At 45.1% G+C, this 21,703-nt stretch overlaps 1 protein-coding gene and 1 long non-coding RNA gene across 4 annotated transcripts in view; one reads left to right on the forward strand and one right to left on the reverse strand.

Moving 5' to 3' along the window:
* The first annotated feature begins 2,535 nt into the window (after positions 1 to 2,535).
* LOC142061783 (uncharacterized) lies at positions 2,536 to 19,907 on the forward strand. 2 transcript variants are annotated; one of them, XR_012662241.1, is made up of 4 exons: positions 8,463 to 8,582; positions 9,059 to 9,145; positions 16,325 to 16,517; positions 18,816 to 19,907. It is a non-coding gene; the product is annotated as an uncharacterized LOC142061783 (long non-coding RNA). The 2 variants fall into 2 exon arrangements; XR_012662242.1 differs by lacking the exons at positions 8,463 to 8,582; positions 9,059 to 9,145 and adding an exon at positions 2,536 to 2,698.
* A 746-nt stretch (positions 19,908 to 20,653) lies between these two features.
* The window catches only part of SCG5 (secretogranin V), a 28,934-nt gene continuing 27,884 nt past the window's right edge, over positions 20,654 to 21,703 (reverse strand). For both annotated transcript variants that reach the window (XM_075103217.1, XM_075103215.1), the window contains exon 6: positions 20,654 to 21,357. In XM_075103217.1, the coding sequence (XP_074959318.1) occupies positions 21,262 to 21,357 (96 nt within the window). In that variant the 3' untranslated portion in view covers positions 20,654 to 21,261. The remainder of the gene's footprint in view (positions 21,358 to 21,703) is intronic.

The following is a 21,703-nucleotide window of genomic DNA, read 5'->3' on the forward strand; positions in this document are numbered from 1 at the left end:
ATTAAGCTGTAATTTTTTCATTTATACATTTTTCTGCTATAAATTAAGGATCGCCACATGTCAGATCATAAACTGCACTTCCCTACGAGTTCCCAGGCAGAGTCAGAAAGTTATTACTGAAATTTTTCAGCACAAAGCTATTTGTTTAAAAGAACTGGATGGAATCCTGGTTCTGTTGAAATATACAGCAAAATTCTCACAGACCTCAGCAGGCCCATAATTTCATCTGCGAACCATATTTACTAGGAAAATATTATGATGAGACATGGACTCATGTGCTTCACAGAAAGCATGAAAAATAATCTGACGAAGACCTAAAAAAAATAGATGTATTTGGTGGGCTTCAAATACCAGCCAAAAAAAAAAGGCAAAACACAACCCTTTGACTACTGAGAAAATTGAAGTGGTTTATGTCCCAAAGGATCAGAATAATTTTATGCCTGGCTTATTATATATGAATTACAGAAATAGCCTTATGTAATGTTTTCATAGTTCATAGATCTGTATTTTTAAATATACAAAAAGGCATAGCAAAGGCAGTTCCCAGAGAACCATAATTCTTCTCTGTGACCAAGACAGCAAAACTAACATCTCTGTCTACTGGAATTTGGGTGCATTTACGTTTCAGATAATTGCTTCCTGGGAGTCACAGAGATGGCTTTTGTAAGACACATAATGAGTGTTGCCAGCAATACAAGGAAGAGGAAAAAAAAAACCACCCAACTTTGAAACTTTGAGAATTCCCTGTTTAAGAGAGCATCGCTCTGTAGGACATCCCGCGGGACTACAGGGAACTTGGAACATCATGGTGGGCACGGCTGGTTCCAAACCCTAAATGAAGACACCCATGCCGGCTGACAGCTCCGCTCCCCAGAGCGAAACTCCCTGCAGACAGATTTGCTCAGGCAGCCCTAAAACCACCAGAATAGTTTTGCTCCTGCACACAGCCATGCATCCTGAAAAGGAGAAAGTCCTGAGGAGAAGCTATGCATTTCTGGGTGACATTGCCGACAGAAAAATACATGCTTTAGCACTGCTTGGGGCTGAATCCTAAGGAGGAGCAGAAAGGTGGGGCCATTGGCGCCCTTTATCACTTACATTCAGCCCCCACCGCATGGTAGCGGGTGACTCCCGGGCTTTTTCGGCGCAGCGAGGAGCAGGAGAGCAGCGGCCCTCCAGCCCACGAACCACCGGGCGTAGCTCCGGGGCAGCGGCGGCTCTGGGGGGCTGCGGGCGCCACGGCCGGACGTCTCCGCGCACCCCCCAAAACGGGTAACGCAGCCCCGCGCTCCTGCAGCAGGCAGGGCGGCTCGGCCGTGTCCATGCAACATGAGGTTTCCCCAGCACTGGATCTCAGCCCCGATGAGCCGAAAGGGGCTCACTCGCCATCCGTTCACCGCGAGGAGCCACGCGCGGGACACCTGGAGCGAGGCCGCAGCTGACGGCCGGGAAGGGACGCTGCAGCTCCGAGGAGCGGACCGGGGCCGCGCACCCCCCCCCCTCCGGCCCACCGGGATGCGAGGGGGCCGCGCACGGGACGGGACGGCTCCGCCGCACCGCCCGGCCCGCCGAGGTAAGCCGGGGCTGTCGCTGAGCGCAGCCTGGGTGCGCTGCAGGGATTACTGGCGGCCGTCGGGGCGCAGAGACCGCCGGCGCGGCCGGGCTCGGCTCGGCTGGGCTCGCCCGGCTGCCCGCGGGAGCGGACGCTCCTCGCGGCGGCTGGCGACACCGCCCGGGTCTCCTCCCCGGGGGGGCGGCCTCCGTCCGGGCTTACCCAACGGAGGACGAGCTCCCGGAAAGTGACTCCCGACCCCCAGGGGAATCGCGATAAAACGGACGGGGCGAGGACACAAGCCTCGTCCTGGGGGGAAAAGCCCAGCGCCGGGCTGCGCCGAGGGCTCGGGCCGGGCCGAGCCGAGCCGAGCCCGGAGCCTGTCAGCGCGGGAAAGGGGGAGCGGCGGCCGCGGATGCACGGAGCCGTCGGGGCGGCAAAACGCCCCGCGTCAGATGGGAGGGCAGGGCGGGGAGGCTGCGGAGGGGAAGGCGGAGGGGCGCCGAGCGCGGCGGTGGAGCCGAGGCCCGCCCCGCCCGAAGGGGCCCGAGGAGGCGCGGCGCTGCCCGCGGGCGCGCAGCTGGTGCAGACCTTCCGCTGCGCCGCGCCCGACCCCCCCCCCCCCCCACCCGCACACCCCGACCCCCCCGGCACACCCCGACCCCACCGAGCGGTACGGCCCCCGCCCCGCGGAGCCCCTGGAGGCTCAGGCGCACGCTCCGCGGAGGAGCAGGGGTTTGCAAAGGCGGGCCAGGGCAGAGCTGGGGGCTGAGCGGTCTCGTAGGGCAGCACGGCGGGACGGGACGGGAGGGGACGGGGCCGGCACCTGGGGACCTGCCCCCGCCCCGCTCCGCGCAGAGGCCGGGCCGGGATTTTGCCGTGTGTCGGATGGGCGCTGAATCCAATTTGTCGGGAGTGATGCTGTAGGCGGAGATGAGAGGCAGAGCTAACGGGGCTTTTGCAATCCCTGCGCTTGTTAGGGGAGAGAGATGTAACGGCGCCCTAACGCCCGGCTGCCGCGGCGGTGTCCGTGTCCGCCTCGCTCCCGCTGACGGGAGGGACGGGTGTCACCCTCTGCAAAACCGAGGCGCCCAGGAGTTTTGCTAGACACCGATGAACGACTCCTCCCCTTCCCCCTCCCCGAAGGTAGGATAAAGAGATTAAAATTTTGCCTCCCACAGAGACTGGCCGAGCTCTGCAGCTGACGGAGCCGTTTGCGCCCCCGCCGTGCGTGCGCGCAGCGCAGCGCAGCGCGTCCCGACTCACCTGCGCGGCGGCGGCGGCGGCTCCTCGGTGGGGCGCGGCTCGGCTCGGCGGCGGCTCCTCGGCGGGGCCTGGGGCTCGGCGGGGCGCTGCCCGGAGGGTCACTCGGCGGAGCGGGTGGCGTGGGAGCCCGGAGCTGCCCGGGAGTCCATAGAGAGTCTCGGATCCTGCCTACAAATTGCAGCAGCGCCGAGCTGTCTCCCATTTAAATGTCTGCCAGCTGAGATCTGCTCTCCAAGCCCCTCCAGATCATTGGACAAGCGCCTCCAAAGCCCGTGTTATCCGCCCCCTTTAACACTTCCATAAACTTCCACCAGGGAAAGCTTTCAGTCGTGCAGATAAACACTCGACTACTTTCCTCTCTTAAGACAATCGGTGCTAAAGGTCACCACCCCAAGGAATTGTTCCTGGAATGCACAGAAAATTCACATTTTCCATCCCCATTAAAGTATGACATTTAAGAAGAGTTAGGTTCCCCCCCCCCCGCCCGCCCCCGGTGCCCTTCCGTGCAGGCTGCCCGGGGCCGCGGGCTGGGCTGCTGGGGCGCTGCCCTCCTGCCCCAGAGCCGGCCGGGGGTAGCCCCTCACCGGCCTGCCGTGGCCGGCAGGGAGGCAGCCGACGGTTGGCATTGCCGAGGTTTGCCTTCTGCAAGTTCGCCGGGAGTTAGGCGGCTTTGGCAAAAAACCGCCTCTGTGTATATGTGCGTGGGGTTGGGGGTAAAGGGTGGCTCCCCATCCGCAGCCGCACTCACGGCTCTTTATCAGACGTCGTGGTTTGGTTGCGTGGTTTTGGGGGTTTCTGGCAGGGCACCTCGGGGGGCTTCCTCCCCCCCCCCCCCCCCGTCACTGCGCCCCTCCGAGGGCTGTGAGCTCCGAGGGCAGCCCGCGAAGGGCAGGGAGGGCGCAGGAGCGGCGCGTCCCGCCCGGGCTGAGCGCGGAGGCGGCCGGAGTCGCCCGCCCGTCGGGGCGGCCGCGGGGAGACCCACCGCCTCGTCCCGTCCCGCTCCGCGGCCGCCCAGCCGGCTGCCGCCGCGGGGCCCTGGGCAAGGCGGCCGCGGGGCCCGGGCCGGCCCGCAGCGCCTGCCAGGGGCCGCTCGGGATTAGGCGGACACCGGCGGGGGCTGAGCGTCTTGGCGGAGCCGGCTCTTCGCAACCGTGAGCGCGGCGCGCCCGCCCGCCTGCGGCTGCCCGAAGCTTTCTCCGAGCCCGTAGCGGGCGGGGGGCATCGAGGGGCAGAGCCCTGGGGGGCGAGGGGGCCCGGCAGCGGCAGCTCGCCCCTCCCTCGGTGCCCGCCGGGCGCTCCGCTCCCGCGGGCTTTTTAGCACGGAGGATTGCAACGGTACCGAGGGACGGAGTCAGTACGAGCGGGAGCAGCCTCTGAAATACGGCTTGACCTTTGGGCTTGCTAATTAAACTTGAGACGGTTGTCGGCTGCCGCTTCCAGCGGTGGGCATCGCCCAGCACGAAGTAAAGCAAAGAGAAGCGCCCTGCGACGGACCCGGGCCGTGCAGGTGGAGCTGCGAGCACCCGTTTGTTTTCTCCTGACTGTCGGGCATGGCTCGCCATACCAGCCCGGCACCTCAGTGACCGAGCCCTGGTAGTCAGCACCCACCTTGGGCCTCGGAGGGGCTCGGATCCCACCTGGCAAATCGAGATTTTTATTGTCCCTGGTTTTGCAGATGGGGAAGACGAATTAAAATGAAAGGATCTGCTACGTTAGGGATGCCAGGGCTAGGCAAGATGCCACGTTTCTGACTTCTCACAGTCCTTACCAGCAGCTTGCTCTTTGTTAAGGCCAAAGCACGGCTCCACTTAGTGCCAGTTACATAGGCAAGTGCTCAGCAAGGTAGTAAATTAGGCCTGTTGCTGTAATACACACACACATTTAGCAATAACTTGTAGAAAAATAATCACATCAATTACTCGACCAGCAGCATGTAGGAATGCTGCAGAAGCAACAGGGCAAGCAACCGTAGTGCAGTGGTAGGTGGCAGCATGAGAGAGAAAATGTGTTGGTGTCCAGGGGTCACTGAAATTCAAACACAATGAAGGGGGGAAGGATTACTGGCAAGGAATCACAGCAGATGACATCTAGATGGATGGAAGGAGAGGCCTAGGGAATTTTTAGGATTTTTTTGTTATTTTACTCAAAAAAGTGCTATTAAAATTAATAGATGTTTTTAATTAACTGGGGTCCTTCCTTTGTGAATGCAGAGAAAAAGTCACAATTCCCACCTCTTGGTATGTTGGCAGACTTTATGCTCCTTTTCTTTTTCTTCTGTTAAGTAGTCATACCCATGTGTAGGGAAGGGGTCTGTTCACCTCTCCTCTGCTCTTTGCCTCTCTCTCTGATTACCTGCCCTAGAGCTGGGCTGGAGGGGTAGGGGGGGAGCTGCCCCTTCCCCAGGGCCACGGTCCAGGCATTTGGTGCTGGAGGAAGTGTTTTCTGTGGTTGCTCTGAGCTCCCGTTGGTGCCTGATGATGGCACTGCCACTGCATGCACTTCCAGGCATTGCGGCTAGCCTGCAGGCAAGCTGCCTTTCTGCTCTGTTTTTCTGGGATGTAGCTTACATGCCACTCTGGCATTGACCTTCCTAGATAATGATACTTCTGGGCATCTACTGCAGAGCAGTGATCTCCGCTTAATGCCTCACTGCAGTCAAGCATCTAGCCAGAGTGGCTGATCTGGAGTAGATCTCAGTCTGACTTAAAACAAACAAAGAAACCCTTTAGGAAGCATCTCTAGGTGTGGAAGGTGTGTTGCCTCCTCAAGACCTCTCTCTGTTTCTTGCAACTGAATGTCCTATTCATACCAATATGATATTGTTGTATATAATAATAACCACCATATTTTCCCATCTGTTTTCTTTCACTCAGTTTAATCCACAGAGTGTTTCAAGTAGGCACAATGCACTTGGCATTGCAGCAAGACAATTTTTTCAGATTTCTCCGATGGTTGGAAAGTAGAATTAATCCTGCAAGAGTTTGCCTGCTTGTTCAGATAAATAAACCAGTTGGGTAACAGCGAGGTAAATAATTATAGCTCTGTCTGTTTCCTTGGACTGAATGAGGGCAGAAATAAAAAAAAAAAAAACTTGGCAAAAAAGAAGAAACATTTATGTCTATTTTTATTTCTTTGTGCTTGTGGGAGGTGGGGGAAAGACATCTTTTCCCTCATTGTTCTTTTAACATCAGGTATCCAGATCATTTTCAGCTTGGAAGTTCGTATTCTTTTTACTGCTGGATTCTTTAACAAAACATTCCCTGAGTTTACTCCAAAGGTTCAGCTGTGCTGGTCAGATCCGAGCCAAAGATGAGGTTCTGCTATCTTCTGGATTAAAAAGTCCCCACTGCTTAAAAGAAAATACTTCCCCTTCCTCCTCCCTTATCCACACTTGAAATTCTGTTGATACTCACCAGTGCTGCTAACTGGAGCTGGAATGCTGATGGGGAAATTTTATATAATTATTTAGTATAAAAGAGGCTTATGGGAATATGCATATTTTTGAGGCATAGGTTTGAGACAAAGAGCTTTGGTGTCAGGGGGCAGTAACGGCCACGTACTGTGAACCTGGCCGGATTCAACTACCCACTCGCAATTGTTTTGTTGGGCTTTTTAACTTTTTTTTTAACTTTTTTTTTAATTGCCTCTCCCATTTCTTGCTGGTATTCTCTGTGTGAGTTGTTCTTTGTTTTAATGGAACAGTAGGAATTGTTTTAAAAGAAGTGCGCTGTACTTCATTCTTGCAGAGGAAAATGTTATTGGGCTGAACTCCTGTCTGCTACTGCTGACTTTGAGCGCTACTCAGTATATCCTCACTGCCAGGACAGTTGGCGCCTTATTAAAAGCCTTTGCAGAGAAGCCAAAGACTGACAGGGGCCAGATCCTCTTCTTGAGTAAATTGGAATAGCTTATAATAACTTCATGGAGATGTAACTGATTTATGCCCGTGGAGAATCTGGCCCTAATATACCTAGAAATCCAATGTCTCTTACTCCTAGACGTGTTCCTCCAGGTCAGAAATAAGGCAAACAGTCCGGGAGAGACAGGGCACATCTGAACTGCTTTACTTGATATTTTGAACTGTTCTGCTAAGGAGAGAAAGGAGCTTGGTTTACAGGGCTATGAATCTGGCACTAATTTACAGAGGAAAAACTAAAAGTGTACATAAAACTCAGCCATTGATGACAAAATCTCTAATGTTTTCAGTGCTTTTTGTATGGCGGCAACTTGAGATGTTTCCTTTCAGTTGGTACCATTCAAGAAGAGTAATGCCAAAATATTAATGTATTTTAAAGCAGAAAACACGAATGTACGCACCTACATACCTACCTCCCAACATGCCTCGACTTCTTGTTCATACAGAGGGAGGGATGATTTGCCGTGCTTTTTGCCCTTTAAGATTCCAGCAGTACTTGTGAAAAACTTGGGGAAGTAAGAGAGTGAAGTGTTAAGGATGAATTTGTCTCACCAACACAACTGTAACTTTTCTTATTGAGCTTGTAACGAGGCTAGATGCAAGTGCTGACTTCTACTGCAGTCTGCTGCTCGCCACCTGCCATCCAGGGCAGGATTTGAGGCTGTCCAGCGGAGGTGTGAGGCCATGATGCTTGGCACAGTTGTTCCATGATGCGATAGAAGATGTGCGTGTTGCAGAGATCTCTGGTTTCAGAAATGAATTTTGCAGGACGTGCTCTCAGAGGTGAGGGATATCTTCATGTTGCAGGTATTGTTGACCTTCTGGTAGTGTACACAGCTGATCTTCTATCTTGATGGGCAAGACGAGCAGTGTAATTCATGACTTGGAGCATAAGCAAGATTATATATAGTGTGTTGGATGTGTACATCATTACATTATTGCCCATGTGTGGGAGCTTGTTTACATGGGAAAAAACCCTCATGTTTTGTCATAGAAAGGAAGTCATACTCAAAGAATCCAGTTCCCTGTGGGATTTAGATGTATCTAAAAGTAATGGACAAAAAGCCTTATGATAAACCAACAAGGAAAAAGATTTTTCACTTTTTATTTCAAACCTAAGTAGGCAGACAGAGATGGCTTAATATGAGGGAAGGGGATGCTGTGGGCTTTGGTTTCAAGAGAATCTACTAACACGCCAGTCCTGTGGTTCCTGTTCAGGTACTCCACTGTTTATTCTATTACAGATTATTGTATGAAAAAACCCGTCATCTAAATAGAGTAGCTGAACCTTATCTGATCATTGTACTTCATAGCAAGCCATATAAAATAATACTAGAAAAGGCTGAGGTTAGTCTGAATTGAGTTTAACTTCTCATAAAGTTTAGTGGAAAAATCAAACTTGAGACTGTGGAAAAATTACTTGAGACTAGCAAAGTTCTGTTTAAATAAAGAATTTAAATCTTTATCTTACCTGAGTTTCAAAATTAATGTCCATGTGGCTGAGGCTCCACCCCACAGCCTGAGAAGAAAGCTTTGGATAATATTGTACATATTGAAAAAAACACTATTTTAGATTTATATTGACAGAACATCAACATTTCAATATATAGATTTCCATCAGCTGAATGAGAGAAAATTAAGCAAGGCAAAATGTTTATTTTGGTTTTATTTTTTTAAATGAAATATTTTTTATCTCAACACACTCCTCCATCTAGGAATACACCCCCATTTCATTTCTGAATGTTCAGAAACAGAACATTGGAAATCAAAAGAATGAATGGGTTCAAGAGAAAATCCCTAGCTTTTAGCACCTAAATACTTGAAAAGTCTGGGATCCCGCTCTGAAAGGTATGGTGGCCTGGTATGTCTGAAATGCTTTCTTGTTTAGCATATACTACATGTATAGTCAGGCTGTGGGCTTGTAATGATCTCTGCACCTACAGCCGTGGTCACCCACCAGCATTCCACTCTGCTGCGTGCTGCAGACATAGAACAAAAAATATGTTTGCTGGCCTCAAAACACCTACATATATAATACAATCCATATGTGACTATTTTTCAAAAGTGATTTAGAAAAGCTTATTTTATTAGGATGAAGTTTGACTGCTGGACAAATATAAACTTTCATGCCAAATGAGGAAATATAATTTGTCAAGCTAACCTTTTTATAACTCTTTTCACAATTTTTTTTTTTTGATGCATCTTATGTGTTTGATAGCTATAGGAGAATTTGCCAAGAAAATGAACGCCATAAAATACCCATGAAAAATTCCTCTGCCTTCATGCATTTGCTTTTCTTTTTCTTGTGTCTCATGAATCTGTAGGAGGTGTTTGCTGACACGCTTTGCTTTCAGGGCAGCTCTGGAGCAATGTGATACAAGAAGTGACTCAGCTAAGCAAACTGAGTTTGTGTGAGTATGAGAAGCCCTTATAGTCTGAAGTCGTAACTGGGTATTATGAAAGGAGGCATCTAAGGAGCTTGATCTTGCTTACATATTTCATTCCAGGGATATGACAGCTATGAAATACAGTTTCCGGTTATGTTGCACAACTAAAAGACTCCCTTCTCACACCTTGCTGCATCCCAACATCTTAGATTGCATACACTTTTAAGACATGTATAGATAGCTCACCCATAGTTCTGGCAAAACAGTCATTTTTCCTCCTCTCTTGCTATGAGGAAAGGCAGTTTGTTGTTGTGTAACCACCTGTAACTCAGGATGTTACCTGGAAGAGGAGAGTTTCTCCTTGCAGTGTGGGGCTTCTGTGCAACACCTGTAGAGCATACAGTGTCAGCCTAGCAGGTAGGGTAGGTAGCTGGAAGTTAAGAAGTCTAGGCTTTTTCCCTGACTCTGCCCCTTACTGCCTGTAGTGAAAGGAAAAGAAGTAAGAGAGGCAGGAGACCTATTTTATCATGTAAGACACTTTGCAAGGCTTTTGTTTTGGTTTGGGTGTTTCCTTTATCCCATTGCCCTCTTTTCAAAATTCAAATCTTATCTGGTCTTTTTGTTTTTCCTGGCAATATCCAGGTGATAATGGAATGCCAGATTAAAAAGTAGCTTTGCAGGAATGAAAGAGCTGAAGCCCTTTTTGGCTGAGACAACGGCTTCTTTAGACTGTGTAGAACTTCTGCATTTTATATTTGAAATCCCGTCTCACAAAAATGGCTGCTGTGTTACAGGAAGGAAAGAACTCTGTTAAACAGTTGTACTGCTCCAGCATCAGTTAGCCCACTTCTTGGAGTGAACACTAATGCAGGTGGAAAGAAACAGAACTCTTCCTCACTGCTATTTTTATTTAGGTGTAAGAGGCTCAAGTACATCCCACCCCCCACCTTCAACCTTTTCGCTTTCAGTCGCAATGATTTTCTCTTGACTCCGTTTCCCCACCTATAAAAATTCAGTAGGGAACAGAGTTTTCAAAGGAGCCAGAATCATTTTGGCCTAAATCCTTAAAGTTGGGTTGGCACCAAACTTCCCATGAAACATGCAGTTAATGAGGAGTTGAGAGTTTGACTTACTCTGGGAAGATAAATCATATTTTCTTAACTTTCACCTATTTCTCTACATCTATAGTGTCTACGTGCCTGAATGCATCCCTTTTGAAATTTGTGAAAGCATTTAATGGGGAAGAAGGACTTTTAACTCCTGTAATTCTCCACAATAAGAAAAATTATATTTCCAGTGTATAAGCCAAGTTTTCACTGTTGTGGACAAAAAGTCTAAAGGCAGACAAAGAAGTGTTTAACCAGTTGTGGTTATCTAAAAGAACTGCTAAAGATAAGGCTCCAATTTAGCAGTCGTCGATGATTTGAATAACATTTTTAATATATCCATAAATGCAAACAGGTAGTTAAGTGCTTAGGTAGGAAAGGTGGATTTATGCACATACTTCATTTTTTTGCTAAACTTAGATTCAGACCTGAATCCTGCAGGGACTTAACAGATGCTTGATTCTGTTTTCAGTGGGACTATTCAGAGTGTATAAAATGAAGCGTGCGCACCAATCCAAGAGGTTTGAGTCAGGCAAGCCTTTCTAGAAGACCCAAAAAAAATTTATATATACGTCTTTCCCCCGTTAAAGGGCATTCTAGTTGACGTGCATACTAGACTGCTAAACTTTATGAACTTAAGAATTAAAAGTACAATACAATCATAATAAAATACAAAAATAGTCTATTTTTTATCTGTATGGTTACCAAAAATTTACTGTTTCAAAAATTGCCAAAAAAAATAACTTCTGGGAAACTACACAGGCGAGCCTGGGGCCAAATCTCTTGTCTTGATATTTCCAGCTGCTCTGTTTTGCTTCTTCTGTTTCCTTGTCAAAAGTATCCTGTTTAGCCTGTTTGGCTAAGGGCATTTGGATATTTGTTCATTGATCTTTCTCTTTCTTACAGGATCTTGAATTCTAATTAGCATTTTCCAAGTCCTTTTACTTTATTCTCCAAATATAGCTACAACAAACATCACTCTTCCCTTTCTGTGGAGTTGTTCAGAGCCATGGAAGAGCTGCCATCTTTCGTTCTGTGACTAACCACACTGCCCAGCAATTCTCCATTAGCTGCTTTCACTGGCAGTTTGATTAAATGATTTTTTTTTCATTAATAACATGCAATTCAAAGTGCCTGGAAAAGTGTAAAATCACTTGATGATAGGAGAGATTCTGTAAATAGGCTCAGGAGCAATCCTCTAGGTGTTTGTAATTAATCAGGCACCAAACACTTGGAGCTTTTGGATGCACTTTTAGAAAGTCTAAAAATGTAAACAGTTTTCTTTGCCCTCCCCAGGAAGTCTTAATGCACTAAAGACGTAAGCGAAGAAGTTAAAACGCAAGTGACCAAATCAATTACACTTCAGATCAGGCTGTGGCAGGGCTTTTTGGTTCTCAACCAGATGGAACTAGACTCCTTGTGAAGGAGGTATCATTATTTCTTGTCAGGGTTTCAAAATGAACATATGAATTCACAGTAAAAATTACATATTTTTCCTTTTGAAAAATACAATAGAAGATTTAGAGGAAACAATCCTCGGGAGCTGGCGTCACCAAAAGCTATCAGACACATTATGCCGGCTTTGGCTGGGGTAATTTTCCTCATAGTAGCTGGTATGGGGCTATGGTTGGGATTTGTGCTGGAAACAGTGTTGGTAATACAGGGGTGTTTTAGTCACCGCTGAGCAGGGCTTACACAGAGTCAAGGCCTTTTCTGCCCCTCACCCCACCCCAGCAGCGAGGGGCTGGGGGGGCACAAGGAGCTGGGAGGGGGCACGGCCGGGACAGCTGACCCCAGCTGACCCAGGGGATATCACAGAATCACAGACTGGCAGGGGTTAGAAGGGAACCCCGGAGATCATCTTGTCCAACCCCCCTGCTTGAGCAGGCACCCCCAGAGCAGGGGGCACGGGACCGCGTCCAGGCGGGTTTTTAATATTTCCAGAGAAGGAAATATTCTATATGGTATTGTGTACCACATGAGGTCATGCTCAGCATGTAAAGCTGGGGGAAGAAGGAGGAAGAGGGGGCGTTTGGAGTGATGGAGTTTCCCTTCCCAAGTCACCGTTACGCGTGACGGAGCCCTGCTTTCCTGGGGAGGGCTGAGCACCCGCCTGCCCGTGGGAAGGGGTGAATGAATGCCTTGCTTTGCTTTGCTTGCATGGGCGGCTTTTGCTTTACCTGTTAAACTGTCTTCAACCCAGGAGTTTTCTGACTTATACTCTTCTCATTCTTTTCCACCCATCCCGCAGTGGGGGAGTGAGCGAGCAGCCGCGTGGCGCTTAGTTGCTGGCTGGGGTTAAGCCACGACACACATTAAAAAAAAAAAGAAGAAAACTTCCTTGTAGCTATGTCTTGTTCTTCTGATCTGACCAAAGAGAAAACAGAAATGGACGGGATATTTTCTGCATTGTAAGGCAAAGAAGAAATCCTCCTTTTTAATACAGTAGATTCTTGGATTCAGAGTTTATGACTTCTTTTGGCTATGCCTTTCCTGTACGCTGAAGTTTTTACATTGAGACGCATATCATGATGTAAAAACATACTAGAGGCAAGATACAGTGGTTTTTATCTTGATATAATTAGTTAAGATAAATCCAGGTGAAGGCACAGGCTATCTGGAAGCAGAAAGCACTTTTTTATCCAATGGAGATGGGATGATTTGTTTAGAAAGCCTCTGCCCAACAGGGAGGATGTGACTACTACAATCAAGTGTAACAGAACTGCCTTCCTAGACAGAGAAAAACCACCATAACCAAATGGGGTGCGTTTGTTTCTGATTCAGTGAAGTACTGTGTAAGACCAAGTACTGCTGTGTTTTAGCATCTCCAGTTGAATTGTCTGTTCTGTCTGGGGTCCAGATCCCTCTTCCTTTGAGTATACTACCACCAGCTTCTGGAAAAGCTTTGAAAACCCCTCAGTATTCGGCCCTGGATATTTTAATAGGGAGAATTCCACCTGAAATCACCTTGAAAGGAATTATTCCTGCTGGTGTGGAGGAAAAGATAGTGGCTTAGCTTCAGTGCTGAAAATGCTTATAACAAGACATGTCTTGCTATAAGGGGACGTCCTGTTAGACTTTAGGGTTACTGGAGCCCGTGGTTCACAAACCCGATGGATGACAATGATTGCAAGATCAAATTTGTCACTGGAATGCTAACAGTGAATAAGAAAGTTGTTTTTTTAAATGCTTTCTTTTCAACAGATGCAAAATGATCTAAAGAAAATTTAAAAGTTACTAAAGAATGCACAGTCAAGTACATGAACTCTTGCTACTTTGTCTTGCTAAATGTAACATTCTTCCAATTGTTTGAGTAGCAGATAAATACATCTCATTTTCCTGCAAAAATAATACATTAAAATGAGTAAAAGAAGGCTGGTATTGTTTCAGGAATCAGAAAAGAAGAGATTGTGGTCTCTATCTGCTCACTGGGAGGGGTTCAAACCGGTACCTCCTACACCTCCAGAGGTGTAACCTGTTAGCCATGAGGCAGGAGCCCATTTGTACAGGAGGACTCTGCACCTCCCTGCTGAGGCTGTTCAACAATTCAGGGAACAATTAAATAAAGACAAGGAGCCAAAAATAACGCATCTAGTGGGGAGGATGGGTGAGCGTGGTTGGATCATTTTCGTCATGCTCTACGACTGCTTCTGTGTTTTTGTCCCGTGACTGGCAGGCTACCCAAATGCTCCTTGAGGATTAGCGAGAGCCCAGGCGTTACCCTGTCCTTCCCCATGGTCACCCTGCCCTACTAAGCCCTTGATGACAAATTTGTGTTCATTCTTAATCCCCTTCTCTGGCGCCGTTGGAGCTTTGATTCTTTTGCCATACCTCTTCCAAAGACTTTTTTTTTTTTTTTTTTTTTTTCAATTAAAGTGTCTGCTTGTGCTGTGGTATTTTGTGCAATGCCTGGTCCTGTAGGCATGTGTGAGGTGGGTCCTTACCAGGCTGATTACGCAGGGAATAGAGGGGAGGAATTGCTAAATTTGAGGATTCAGGTTGGGTTTAGGACTGAGATAGGTGGAGGTTCACCAAGTTTCCAACAGTCCTAGGCATGCACAGAAGTAGAAGTTTAGGTACATCATTGGCAAGAAAACGTAGTTGTGTGTAGACTTCAGCTGCCTAAGGAACCGGGCAAGGGCTTGAGGATCACGTGCTTGGACTCTGGTATTTGTATTGCACACAAGTCCAGCTGTGGGCACTTAAGCCTTGAGCGGAACCAGCCCTCAGCCTCTTTGCGACTGTTCACCCATCTGTTAATTGGAAATAATTTCCAGTTTTGTAAACTTCCAGATCCACAACAAAATAGGCACCAAGTGTTTTTAGCAAGGAAACAATATGTTAGGGGCAGTCTAGGAAGGTCTTATCTTCAAGTTTGTGGATAATTGTTGTCCCTTTGAGGGCTCACGGGGTGTTGCTGGGAACATAAAAACACAGTAGGAAATAGCCAGTATGGTTAGAAATTAGAATATAGCCTCAACTACCAAAGCAGAAAATAATTAACGTCTTTTAAACTGAAAGAAATGTGTATTATTCTGACACTTATTGCTTGCCTGCTGGATAACTTGCACTCATGAAAGCTCCTGAAAATGTCTTCTGAGGCCCCCTAACTTCAGACCCGTAACCATCAGAAAGTCTGCAGCAAAGCTGGAGACACTGGGAATTGCAGGAGGAAGGTATAAGGAAACTTTTATTTCCTTATAAAGGAAATATACTTTTATATAAAGGAAATATACTTTTATATTTCCTTTATAGGGCAAACTTTTCCGTTTTCTTAACTGTGTGCACAGATGCTACCTGCACACGCACAAGCCCCTGTGGCAGCTGAGTTGTAGGGTGGTTTGTGAAGATAACCAATAGCCAGGGTCTGCGCATGAACTATGATAGCAATGCTTATCTGTTATAACAATGACTTTTAAAGAACTTACCTTTAAAAAAGACTTTTAAAGAACATACTTAAATCAGCTATGACTTTTTTTTTTTTAATTGATAGATGGTTTATGCAGCATTAAAAATAGGTTTCTTACTTCAGTTGTAGCAACACAGCGTTAAAGCCCATAAATGTTATGGCCATGGCACTACTAGTTGGAGTCACTTGAAGTTTTACGATTGTCACTGGTTGGTTGCACTGTTGTTAAAGAAAGGGGGAAAATTAACCAATGGTGAATTATGAGTGCTTCTCTGGAAGACCTGACTTGTTCTTTCGTGAGCCTGTTTTGTCCATTTGGCAACATAAAATGCTACAAAGTGGTATTTTATTTCCCAATGTGGAATGGTGTTCTACGATAGGATGGGGAATTAGGACCACATTTCCCGATAGGGGCTATCCCACTTGAATTTCAGCCACTTTTTGAGGACTTTTGGGCATTGGAATGTAGATAAGGCACTGAAGAACTGCAAGGGTTTTTTGTTTGTTTGTTTCTCAGAAAAAAGAATTAATTAAGGGAGGCTAAAACTGAATTCAGCATCAAAGGTGAATGTCCTTTCTGTGATCTAACAAATATTCAGATGCCCAGACCTAAAACACCTATCATCTGTAATGGAGAGCTTTGGTGACTCCCAAGAAAGCTACATTGTCATATGGTGGTTAGGTTTGGAACAAAGATCTGGAATAAAAGTAGCCAGTGTTTATACATTTAAAATCAGGGCTTAATGGCCTGTAAATGAATGACACTGGTCAGAGTTTGAGGCTAGTAGCAAATAACGTGTTATTTTTCTTTGTGCTTTCTCCTTTGCCTCACTTAGTTTACGATGAAATTTAGCCACTGACTCCCACCACTGTTTTTCTTGGAGAGCAGAGTAGGATGAAGAAACACAGTGATTAAATGAAGAGACACCCATGCATGGCAATGGGAGCTGCATTCCATGTGTTTTGGGAACAGGAACTGTAGGGAAAAATAGAAAGAGGTGAATCAGGTCTACCTAATCTTTAAAGTCTGAAGCAATTCCCAAGTCCTACCATCTCCCAACTCCTTTCCCACATACAAGTATAGACCTCATTAGTAAAACACGATTTTTTTTTAAGCTCTTTTAGTTCCAATTGGTAATGCTGCTACCATGACACTCACATAATTTAAGGTTTGTTATGCTCCCATAGGTTGAACACATGGCTAGCAGCTCTTCCAACCATCAGGATCCATGTAATTGCAGCAAAACAGTTAGCATCATAAAAAAAGCAACCATGAACTGATACAACATACTTCCTTCTCATGGTGAATTAGGATGACGACCTGGAATTCACTGCCGTTCTTCACCTAACCTAAGGCTTCAGTATGGTAGACCTGGACCATGTATGTACCTGGGAAATATTTAATGTTTTCATTGTCTCATATTTGGAAATCTTGGCTTAGGACCCAGTCCTGTGCCAGTCAGCCACATTTGTGGTTCATGGGGTCCTTCATGATGGCAATTGCACCCTCTTCTACATTTCCTTTAGTTTTTATTTAGTTTGCATCTGAACAGGTCATTGTCAGTGGCTGAGCACTTTAAGGGAGCTTGTTGTCTTTACTCATGGTTGGAATCTGCCTTTGGCTCTAGGCACCATAAATGGGTGTCCCTTAAAGACACAGTAATTCTGTATTTTAAAAGAAGACTTATTATAATTCCTGAACATGATACTTATTTAAGATTATTGAAGGTAATTGCACGACCTCAAACAAAACTGAATTTTTAAGTGCATGCATATATATACATGTGGCAATGGATTCGGTATGTTCTGTTTGTTTTTTGTTGCTGTTGTCTTTTCTTTAAGGCAGGTCAGATTGCCATCCTTTTTGCATCAAGGATGGTGGAAACATCGTTTAAGCTACTTGTTAGCTCCACTAGCCTGAAACCTTGGATTCAGGTGTTTCAAAATTGGAGGTATTTTCCTTTGATTCCCCGATAGTCTTGACAGCTTCTGCCTTGGATGAAGAAGTACCTTAAATCTTACCTCTAGTGCACTTAGCTATTAAAACAGTGAACACACTCCTCTCTCCTGTGGGTCATGTGAAACTGTACTTTCCTTGTACAGTTTAGTTTTTTTGTGTGGTCATGGTAGCACCTGCTGAATTTGCCTGCGTTCCCTTTCTCCTTCTGTACATCTGAGTCTGTGACTTTGACTGAAAAGTCATCTTTGAACTCCTTGACTTAACGATCCACGCATTCCAGAGCTGCACGTAAAAATTAATTCACAGGACAAGGGTAATAGCACTACAAATGAGGTAAGAGTTGGTTTAGTAAGCTTACTAGCGAAAAAGCCAGAAGATTCCAAGTTTGTTTTGCGTTGGTATGTTGTTTTGGGCTTTTTCTCAACAAATGTAAATGTTTCAAAAATTAGTTTTTGTAGAGCATGAAAATTAAAACAAAGCCTTTTCAATGCTTTCACACAGCTACCTGTTAGAGGCCTGATTTGAGGGCATGGACTCAAGTCTCCTCTCCATCGTCAAAAAAATACTTTTCTTCATCCCTGACTCCTGGCATTTGGAAATAAAAGGACTTGAATTTTACTTTGTCCACAATGAAGCCAAAAACTTAATTGGCTAGGTAGTCATCTTTCTGCCTGTGTCCTTCCTCGATTTAACAGATGAAGATAGGCTTCATCATATTTTGATAAACTAAGCTTCAGTCAGCTTTACTTACAGTCCTGTAAGTGATTCTCGGGATTCTGACAACACATTCCCAGGAACCACTTCCAGGTTTCTCTGGTTTGCTCATGAGCTGTTGAATAGACTAGCAGGATGGTTTTGTTAGGCGAATGCAAATGTGCCAATAAAAAGGAGCATATCGCTAGCTCCCCTCCTAATAATTCACTAAGCATTTTTATATTACTTTCTTCTGTGGGTTGACGTCTTTATATTCTTTACTACTGAGTTTATTATAAGACTATATTATCTTTTTAATAGTGTATGTTAGACTGTGTGTGTGTGTGTGTGTGTGTGTGTGTGTGTGTGTATACACACACATGCCCCTCCAGATTAAGTTTTGTGTCACAAATCAAATACTATAATCTGCTCTGTTATGTAGTGCTTTTTTTAAACTAGGGTCATAAATACTTCTCTACCAGACAAAAGCAATGTGGCATGGCAATACACTTTATTTTGTATAGCTTCTTTCAAACATGTTGTGTCTCAAATACGTTAGCGGTAATTAACACATTTGCCGATTTTAAAATAATCTAAAAAGGTTTTAATGCAATGAAAAGTCTAAACAACAATAGCAATATACCTGCTCCTTGAGTCACATGCATCGTAAATGTAAAAGGGTGATTGCACTTGTAAGAGCTGAGCAGCTATTTACATTCTTGTAAATATTGGTTTGGTTTGGTGGCGTGAGCTCTTAGTGAGGGGGGTGGTAGGTATCTTTGTTCCTTGATTGCAAAAGACCAGCACTGTGATGATCCTTTATAAAAAACTACATATACATGATTGGACTGTTGTTGGCGAAGTGGGAGGGATGACTTTTTTTGCTTGGTTTTTGGTGTTTTTTGTTTTTTAATTAATATGGGACTACCGCTCCCAGTACAGAAAGGCAGCTCTACTATGAAACTGAGAGTAATTAATCTCATTATCATGGTGTAATAGATATATTTTATTAAAATTTCACAATAGTGCTGTTGGGTCTTCCTGGTGAAACACTCAAGCTGCCTGATGGATTCAGCAGATGGCTGCTCACCACCACGCGTTTGATTCCTTCCAGCAGTGTTCCTGTAAGACGCATCATTGTGTTGTGCAGTGTAAAGGGTTTTTTTTTTTTGCTTGCATTTAAAGACAAAAACATCCCTACATTGTGTAATTTTTCCTTCGCCTGCTCTGTGCAGATCTATCCTAGACAGAAGGGCAGCTCCTCAGGCCCCACCAGGGTCACAGGCAGCCACCGGGGATCCCTGTTCTGGTCAGTTTGCGGCGCCGGATTATCACATCTCCGTGCAGCGGGTGTAGTGAGCTAAAGCGCTTCAAGCAATCAGACGTGGGATTTCTGATACTATTAAGCAAACAACACTTCTTCGCCCCTCCCTTTTTAAACCCCCCATTTACTGTACACGTTGCCTTTTATTGTGTGCTCGTCCTTACCAAGAGCTTAAAAATTAATTAAATCGCTTTTGTGGTTGCTTCATTTTTGTGATTAAAATGGGTTTTACTGGAGCTAATGACAGAATGTGGCTCAGATTACTTTAAAAGTATTGATAGGATAGTTGAATACCTGAAGAAACACCAGTCTCTTAGGAAGGGGAATCCAGCCTCTGACCAACTGGAAGCCTGGTGGCAGCACCAGTGGCTGGCTGTGGGGTTACGTGGGAGCATTGACCATTTCACATACTCCGGACCACTAGGCATCAGCGGGTTCCGAGCTCAGATTCCTGCCGTGATGATATGTAGTTTTTTCTGGTTTTGGAGACAACCTTTGCAAACCTGCAACTCTCAACACCTGTGTGAAGGCTAAGCAGGAGCACAGATAAAAAGAGTAAGCTTAAGAAGCAGAGAGCGCCTGTTCTCTCGTGTGAACAGCTGGATAACTACTGTCCCATTCCAGGCGCTGGGAGTGGGAGCAGCTCTGTGATTCACACAAGCGCCTCAATTTCGTGTCACATGGGAGTATAAACCCCAGTGCATTACATATTATTTAGTTTTCTCTTCCAGAATCTCTAGACTGTTACGGAGGTTTGCAGCCAACCCATAAATGACATGAGAGGGTTGACACTCTACGTACGTAATTTATTACAAATTACTAAACGCTGGGATAGAACAAGCAAATGCCATACGCTATCATATTTGTGCCACCCTGTCCACTTTAATCCTATGTAGCTAGGACCTTGGGTTGCTGTAAGTTTCTCATCTGTTTTTTTCTAAGAGGTCATCATTATTTTACTGTGTCTTTCTGCAGGACAGGGAAGGAAACCACGGGTTTTTTTCCATTGATTTGAAGTGCAAAGCTGAAAGCTAACGCTGTTTTCCATAATTCCAATGCCTCATGCACATGGCTTGAAAGATTTCAGATGCACTGTGAAAATAACATTTTAAGTCATTTTATATTCACATCTTTCAAAAAGGGAGAACTCATTTTTCTGGAATATAAAATTCTTCCCTCTCCTAGAGGCAAAAAAACAATTTAAGCTTCCCGGAGCAACTTCAAGAGCAGCGATAGCCACCAGTGTTACTAGAGTATCATACTTTTTCAGAAGATCATCAACTGCAATGACCTTCATATCCTGGGTTTAGATTCAGGGATGTTGACACTACCTTATTAACACAGACAAATGTCTCCATCTTCACTTACAGCATCCCAGGGACACCTAATGCACAAATGCTGCTGTTACAATGACCAAGAACACTAGGGGAGATTAATTTCCACACAACAGTACCACTGATAAGGAAAGAAAGATGTGCAAGTGTTCAGGAAAGATGTGGACATGGAACGATTAAAACTAACAGAAAAATATTCCAGTGGATAGAGTCAAAAAGCAGTTCTTTAATTTTTAAATTTAAACAGCAATAACCGAGACAAATGAGCCTCTCAAATATTTTGGAAAATGTCACTTTGCAAACATTGTAGATTGCTTAAATGTTTATTAAAATGGACCAAAAGCCAAAATTCTCTGGGTAAAATAAATACTTCGTCTTTGCTAAGTAACAATATTTGTGAACAAAACATAAAACTATAATTTTCATGTGTCAAACATGGTAACACTTAAGATTAAATGTTGGAGTCAGACCGGGCTTTTTTTTATTATTTTTTTACATCTTCCTATTTACAAGCTGCTCGTTAAGACCATTTACCTTGCGTTAGCTATTAAAATGACTAACATTTTTAAAGTTTGCTCCATGACTAAAATAAAAACAACAGAAATGTCCTTTTACCATAACTTAACAAAAAGCAGAACCATATTTTTGTTATCTAGGAGAACATACTGTTATAAATACAGCTGTTTTTCATCTACAATTATATAAATAATAAACATGCTGCCATTCACAAGGATTTTAATAGATGATTATATATAAGCAATATTATTATCTAGCAGAAGATGGCATGAGTTTTCATCATTCATTTTTATTGTACTTATTCAGGACCCTTGTCTTCATCTGAAAAATGTGGAACAGACTTCTTTGCTACAACATTATCCAGTCGCTGTCCTTGCAGATACGGGTTCACACTCTGAAAAAGTTTAAAATTATTTATACTTATTAGAAACCGGGAAACATATAAAAGGTGACTAGGATTAGCGGATATATATATTTCTTATCTGTCAAATAGTTGCAGACTGAAAAAAAAAAAAAAAAAGTAATTGCTCCCAGGGAGTAAATCTAAAAGTCAATCAATGTTTTGTTTTCTAATTTCTTTGTGTGCAAGAATTTAATCCAATCCTCTGAAAAGAATGCAAGAGAAGGAGGACTATCGAGAATATAGGACTGTCTGAATCAAACATTCCCTTTGTGCTCCACTCCTCATTAGCTCAGCTCAGCAGAGAAAGACCAGCAGATCTAACTCTAATTCTTGAGGC

The sequence above is a fragment of the Phalacrocorax aristotelis genome, chromosome 9, assembly GCF_949628215.1.
Source record: "Phalacrocorax aristotelis chromosome 9, bGulAri2.1, whole genome shotgun sequence".
NCBI classification, from domain to species: Eukaryota; Metazoa; Chordata; class Aves; order Suliformes; family Phalacrocoracidae; genus Phalacrocorax; species Phalacrocorax aristotelis.